Here is a 7,994-nt window from a genome sequence, read left to right as displayed (position 1 = left end):
GTGCCCATGAAAGGCAATGTTTGGGCACTGTCTTTTTAGCCATCGCCATTTGTTAAGTAGTGCTTTCCCACCACTTTGTCCTCATTGCCCTCAACCTTTGACGGTTCGCCATTTCCGTACAGAATGCTTTTTTTTAAACACTTACATCCTCTGGCCATTTTAGCGAACGAAGCGCGGGCTCTTTATGTGTCGTAATTTTACGGCAAAGGAATTTAATCTTTAATTCAGGATCTTCATTTCTCTATGGCTGTTTTTATGAACCTTTCTCCAAGTCCCTGTTTTTAGCTGTCTTTCCTTCCATCAATTGGGCTTAACATATAGTTGGTTTTAACTCCTATCCTGTCCTCGTGTTCTCCAGTTCTGATATGGGCGCGTATGACCCTAGTTGTTTTTGTGCCCTACAACAAAACAAAACAAACCATAGCTTCAACACTGAATTGGTTACAAAATTTGAATTTGTGTGTGTTTCAAAACAAGTGGAATATTCACGTCGCCATATAAAATTAGTTCTAGAAAAAGCAGATTCTGGACTGACATTCTTTGAAGAGTCCTAAAGGAATGTTATATACCCACGAAAAATCTTTGTTCAACCAATTCTCGAGTCCTGCTTGTCACACTGGAATCTTTGCATTGTGGGATTAATAAAGGATAGAGAAGACCCAAACTAGAGTAGCCACTTCTTCAGGAGTTTATTTAATAAGCATGGGAGCATCACAAAGGTGTTCATGCAACTTATGACAGAAACTATAAGAGGAACATTGTGCGGCACAGTGGGGTTTGCTGTTAAAATTCTAAGGATTTATTTTGCAAGAATACTCAAGCAACATACTAGTACCTGTCACATATATCTCGTGAGGAAATTTTTTGTCATAATAAACCAGCATAAAATTCATTTCACAATTCTACAACAGCTTCATGTCAGGAATATAAGCCTATAGTTGTGTTAACCTGTCCAACTAACCGACTTAATAAAAGGCCTTTGTCTGTTTCCTGTAATAAACTGCTGCTAAAAGGGAGCTAGTTAAGTTGCATAATCTACATAGAACCCTACAGATAGCTCATCAAGCCTATTTTCCTTTTCCTCCGTTAGGTGATCATGGAATAGAAAATCAACCAAAATTGCTTTTCTCCTCATCAGTCATTTCAGCATTTGAACAATTTCCAACAAATTTTATTGTCGTCCTGTAGATTTGCATATATTTTAATGTACTAATGTTACAAACGGTTTCAGTTCCATCAAACTACTTCCGATATGTAGAAAAACAGTAAAATTTGTGGTAAAACCATTGACTGTGGATTTTTTTCTAAAACAGAGGCTATATGTTCATTTTTGCAAAATTTGTGTAATGATTGAAAAGATTAAATATCATGAAATCTTCTTGGTGAGATCATTTCATATGACGGAGTTCAGTTTTCATCTTCCTCTATATCACCATTCATTTTGGGACCAGTGAAGTCACTAAGCAGATAGATAGGTGACTCTAATCTGTTTGCCAGCAGTGTAAGCTCCTTGTCAAGCTGCCAATCGTAGATACTTCATCTTGGTTATCTGTTAGAAGTGACTGTTGTATTGCAATAAATGTTAGCGTGAAAAATTAATGCTTAACTGTTACCAGGGCAGATTCTTAGGATGAGTAGAATTTGGGTACCAACTGATTTATGAGTACAAGTACAATTTGGATAGCTACTAGTTTTTGTGTGGTTCATCAGTTCATATCTAAATTTATCCTGCCAGAGAATGCTTTGTTGGTCATGTGTAAAATTTGAACATTTATCTTTGGCATCCTTTTCTGGTACTCTATCACAAAGTCTAATGCACGAAAAGCATAACATAATATCGTAGCCTAATACATAGTAATTCAGAGCTGATCACTTCTTGTGATTGTTGTCAGTTTGGAGTCATGTTAATGAGCTCTAGTATACCACTCTGTCAAAGGTTTGTGAAAAGGGAACACTGTGACTTTTTTAGACATTGTAAGCTGATGTTACATCCTTTGGTTCCTTTTCATATGTTTCAGTATTTCATGCACTGTCTACCTTCCTGTTGTTGAGTGGGCATTAATGAACTACAAGGACAAAAAGAAAAATGTGTGACTAAATAAAATTTTTGATGCTCCAATATGCAAGTTTATTAGACAACTTGTCAATTTTGTGATTCTTTTCTAGCCTGTTTTATTCATAATACATTCCCATTTTGTGACATGTAAAAACAAATTTTAAATAACTTCGCATTAGTCAGGGGACTTCCCAGGTATATTTGATAAACAGTAATATAATGTGATCTGATTGCTATTGACTGTTACAAAGCAATATATTAAAACTGTTTCTGTGGCTTTAGTTGATTTTTTTAATTAGATTAAGTTTTTTTTGCATGGATGATGTGTAAAGGTGATGGTGTCTTTCAGAATGCATGAATTAGTTTCATTTTTTTAACTTATATATTTGTTGTCTTATTGTCGATTTGATGGTTCAGTTGAACTATCAAGAACCTCCATACCAGAATATTGGCTTTTTAATCATGTGTTATTCTTTTGGAAAAGAACAGAAAATTCAAATGAACTAGACAAAAACCTGACCGGCCAGAGAAATGTAATGTCATAAAATAAAGCCACTTTGGCTTTTAGATAAGGCCAGTTACCATGATATCTAAATAAATTATAATATTCGTGGCCTCTGGTCACATTTTATTTTATTTGAATAGGTAATTGGTTTTGACTTTAGAGCCGCCATCATATTGTATAAGGGAGCAATGCAGAGAATTTACAGCCATATGAGTATCTTCTGCTATGTAGCAGTCTACACATTGACAATCTTAATATCGTAACACTTGTATCTGATTTCTGGAAAGCTTAAACTAGTTATCCATACAAATAAAATAAAATGTGACTAAGACTGTGAATTCCAATTTTTATTTAGGAAGATGGCAAATTTGATTGCACCAATTTTTTTTTTAACTTGTAAGCATAATCAAGTTAAAGGACAGCAAAAAATAATAAGATCTAAGAGAAAATATAATAAACAACTTCCTATTGAGTGATGAGAAGAATTTGATTTATTTTCTGTAACTAAAATATTTTTCTGTTTTCCTGCATGTGTGAGAAAAGTCGACAAACAGTTTCCTTTGATGTTTCCAGTACAACTGGATATTTTCTCACCAAACTTTTACAAAGGATTTTTTAGTTGCAGTGGTTATGGATTTGTAGGTGGGGAAAGGGTAGAAAGAAAAGAAATAATCAAGCAATACACACACATCAAAAAAAGTTTTGCATCACCTCGGTTCCTAGAGTTCCGGAACCTGTACAGAAAATTGGAGTAGAGATCAACATATAAAAATCATTTCTGCCCTTTTTATTGCTCATGAAAACCACACATTGCATGTTGTACCATAATACAGCCAGATCTTCAGAGGTGGTGGTCCAGATTGCCGTACACGTCGGTACCTCTAATAGCTAGTAGCACATCCTCTTGCATTGATGCATGCCTGTATTTTTTGTGGCATATTATCCACAAGTTCATGAAGGCACTGTTGGTCCAAATTGTCCCACTCCTCAGTGGCGATTCGATGTAGATCCTTCAGTGTGGTTGGTGGATCACGTTGTCCATAAACAGCCGTTTTCAATCTACCCCAGGCATGTTCGATAGGGTTCATGTCTGGAGAACATGCTGGCCCCTCTAGTTGAGCGATTTCTTTATCCTGAAGGGGGTCATTCACAAGATGTGCTCGATGGTGGCGTGAATTGTCATCTGTGAAGATGAATGCATCGCCAATATGCTGCCGATGTGGTTACACTATCGCTCGGAGAATGGTATTTGTGTATCATACAGCCATTACAGCACCTTCCATGACTACCAGTGCTGTATGTTGGCCCCACATGATGCCACCCCAAAACAGGAGGGAAGCTCCATCTTGCTGCTGTACTCGCTGGACCGTGTGTCTAAGGCATTCAGCCTGACCGGGTTGCCTCCAAACACGTCTCCAGTGATTATCTGGTTGAAGGCATATGTGACACTCATTGATGAAGAGAACGTGATGCCAATCCTGAGCGGTCCATTCGGGGTGTTGTTGGGCCCATTTGTACCGCGCTGCATGGTGTTGTGGTTGCAAAGGTGGACCTCGCCATAGACATCAGGTGTGAAGTTGTGCATCATGCAACCTCTTGCACAAAGTTTGAATCATAACATGACATCCTGTGGCTGCCCGAAAAGCATTATTGAACATTTTGGCATTGCTGTCAGGGTTCCTCTGAGTCATAATCCACTGGAGTAGTAGCCCTTGGGCAGCCTGAGGGAGGCATGTCATCGACAGTTCCTGTCTCTCTGTATCACCTCCATGTCTGAACAACATCGCTTTGGTTCACTCCGAGACAGCTGGACGCTTTCCTTGTTGAGAGCCCTTCCTGGCACAAAGTAACAATGTGGACACGATCAAACTGTGGTATTGACCTTCTAGGCATGGTTGAACTACAGACAACACGAACAATGTACCTCCTTCCTGGTGGAATGACTGGAACAGATCGTCTGTCGGACCCCCTCTGTCTAATAGGTGCCGCTCATGCACGGTTGTTTACATCTTTGGGCTGGTTTAGTGACATCTCTGAACAGTCAAAATGACTGTGTCTGTGATACGGTATTCACACTCAACATCTGTGTATGGGAGTTCTGGGAACCAGAGTGATGCAAAACTTTTTTTTATGTGTGTATTTTTTAATTTTCGTTTACAAGTGCCTTGTAAAAATCCAGAATGAAACAGTTGTAAGATCATTACACTCATCACCTGACAAATGTGATTAGTGCAGTGTACAAAATATTGTGCACAGAAATGGGATCATCTCAGCTGGGCAGTTATGGATGTTCTTTAGTATCAGTGAATAATACCAGGAATACATGGGTTAGCAAAAGAAAATATTATTATTTTAAATCTAAGTGGAGGAAAAGCCACAATAAAAAAGCTCATTCTTGCTGCCCTTTATCAGCCATTTGTTGTTGTTGCACAGGATGTGGTCAGTGCGCCTTTGCCATCACGATTACATGGCTACCTGAGCTGCCCATTGTACATACAACTCTTGGTGGAGATGTTGCGGTTAGTATCTTCGGTATCTCGTGGAGATGATGCAAGTGGTCAAGCCACAATGTTTCTTTGTGGTAAAGCTGCTGGATTAGCAGAAGCTGCTGCCATGCGAGTTTCCTCAAGAATACGTTCTGAAGAATCCCTTTCAGCAATGGAGCAACTTGGTAACCGTCACAGTTTGTTGGAGACTGCAGTCATAACTATTGAGGTTAGAATATTTCAAATTAAAACATTTAAATAACCATACTGAGTGATAACCTCTTAGTTGTTTCACTGTCAATAAGGGCATTGTGTATGTTACGTGTACACATTACACATTACTCTGTCATTAACAAAATTAATATTTACTACTGACTCTCTCTCTCTCTCTCTCTCTCTCTCTCTCTCTCTCTCTCTCTCTCTCTGTGTGTGTGTGTGTGTGTGTGTGTGTGTGTGTGTGTGTGTGTGTTTTTAGCTTTTACTTTGCATTTTATTACTTAGACTCCAGACATCTTTCTATGAAGATGATACATAATGTACCTAGAATTTAGGTTTCTTTGTTCAGAAGATAGATTTGTTCCACAGTAATCCATATTACATGAAACATTATTTACTATATAAGAAACAGGCTTGGACTTACTCGGCTAATGTAATCTGCTGAAGAATTACGTTGAAGTGGAATGCTAATTGAACTAGTGTCCGATCTGTTCTTTCAACTAACTGTCGCTGGTTCTTTATATTTCTCATTCTGCATATTAGTTTGGTGCTGTTTTCCACAGTTATTTTGTTTGGCACTAGAACAGTTTCTCATTTTTACTTAAATTGTACACGCATTTTAAATATGAAATCTTACAATATAGAAATGAAATGCGCAAGTGGCTTATTTTAGTCAGGAGTCCCCTTTTGGGGATTTTGATGGCCTGGTGGTAGTCTTTTTATTCGACACTGCTTCAGTGACTAGCCTGTTGATGAAGGTGAAATGGTGAGGATGATAACACAACATCCAGTCCCCAAGTGGACAAAATCTCCAAATTGTCTAGGAATCAAACTGTGGCCTATCAATTGGCATTGATCCATGCTGACCACTCAGCTATGGAGGCAAACTGTACAACACAGAGATTGCAGTGCACAAACAAATTGAGTATATGATGTTCACCAACGCAGGAGTTCCTCCAAAGAAGCTGTTTACCCACAGAAAACTTTTAACTTTAAGAGAAAATTCATTCAACTTAAGATGAACAGGAACAAATGGTACTCACAAAGAGAACAGAAAAGGCTGCCATCTCTGGTTCTTAACTTCACTGCTCTGCCATTAAAACTGCAACACTGTGGAGACAGTATACAACGAATGTCAAAAGTCATGAAATGTACATGTTTGGGTATGCAAATTATTTGCATTTGATCGCAATCGCACAAAGTAAGGATGAGTAGCACCATCAACATTATATATGTAAGGAAACAACAAAGTCAGTCGCACTGCTGGGGACCTCTCCTTAAGTTTATGTGCTGTCCCCACCAGACATATGTGCTCTCTTCAAGTAAGCCAAGATAGTGGCATGAGTCACAAAGAACATACAACAAGATGTTCAACCCAAACTGACTTACCTGTTACTAATGGGCTGCCTGGCCAGACATTTAGAGCTTTAAATGTATTATTACGAATTTACACAGTTTATGTATCGAGGGAACTCAATACATCATCTGATAGTTAACAGGACAGGAATGTAATTAATTTATTTTTGGAACTGTGTTCATGGCCCTCTATAGGAACATGAGAATCAATGAATATATGCGATTGGGTTTTATTTTTTGATCAATTCATTGGAAATTCTACATTTAATGTAATGTATACTAGATGGTTGAAAGACGTGGTACAGATTTTATAGGTGATCTGAACCAATTACATCATTTAATAGTATTTAAATAAAGTCAATTTAATAAATGAAAAGCACCAGTTTGCTTTTGTTCTACAATATTACTTTTATTGTTAACCGGTTTTCGGCTTACTAGGCCATCTTCAGACATTTACTGAGTCAATTTGCTTTATTAGATGTTACATCTGTTGTTTTTTATTGCTATAAATATGTATGATTGTCATTAAATGTGTGTTCATAATGTTATGTACGTACAAATTTACCTCCCTTTGCTCCCTTATCTTGTTTGTAAAGCAATTTATGCATGAAGAATGTTCCTCTTGAATTACAGTCTATTAGCCTGGCAGTCCTACTTTGTGGTGTTTGTCATAGTCACCTAAAACCATTAGTTACACCTGTTCCAAAGAAAGGAAAGAAGAAAAAAGATGCAACAGTAAATCAACAGGTAATTCTTTCTTTGTTATAACTATGATTATTGTAGGCTAAATTATATTACTGAAAGTGTATGGATAAAAAATTGTCATCAATTTAATGAAAAGTTGATGGAAAAGGAAATATTCAAATGTGAAATTAAGTGATAGAGACAGTCATCACTCACCTTACCGTTATTTGTAAAGAGTAGAAAGAGGGTTGATAAGTTATTACAAATACAAGAATCCCTCTGAAAGTTTGAGGAATGTTTTGGTCCATTATTGCAGTTACAATACAGGCAAATGATACCAACAAGGAATCTGATGTTGGATAGGATTACCATCTTCCATAGTGGCTTTTATATATTGGAAGATGACCCATACCAAACCAGGTTGTGCAGTGGTTAGCACACTGGACTCGCAATCGGGAGGACGACGGCTCTAACCCATGTTCGGCCATCCAGATTTTAAGTTTTTCTGTGATTTCCGTAAATCACTCTGGATAGATGCTGGGATGGTTCCTTTCAAAGAGCACATCCAATTTCCTTCCCCATCCGTGATACAATCCAAGCTTATGCTCCATCTCTAATGACCTCAATGTTGATGGGATGTTAAACCCAATCTTCCTTACTTTCTTAAGGTGACTCACCTGATTTCTACAGT

General features: G+C 37.7%; 1 protein-coding gene across 1 annotated transcript in view; it reads left to right on the top strand.

Moving 5' to 3' along the window:
• LOC126418530 (N-alpha-acetyltransferase 25, NatB auxiliary subunit) overlaps positions 1 to 7,994 on the top strand; it is an 85,627-nt gene that overhangs the window by 62,462 nt on the left and 15,171 nt on the right. The window contains exons 15-16 of the mRNA XM_050085339.1: positions 4,995 to 5,276; positions 7,253 to 7,366. Of these exons, the coding sequence (XP_049941296.1) occupies positions 4,995 to 5,276; positions 7,253 to 7,366 (396 nt within the window). The remainder of the gene's footprint in view (positions 1 to 4,994; positions 5,277 to 7,252; positions 7,367 to 7,994) is intronic.

Source organism: Schistocerca serialis, chromosome 9 (assembly GCF_023864345.2).
Source record: "Schistocerca serialis cubense isolate TAMUIC-IGC-003099 chromosome 9, iqSchSeri2.2, whole genome shotgun sequence".
NCBI lineage: Eukaryota > Metazoa > Arthropoda > Insecta > Orthoptera > Acrididae > Schistocerca > Schistocerca serialis.
This window is presented reverse-complemented; position numbering and strand designations above follow the sequence as displayed.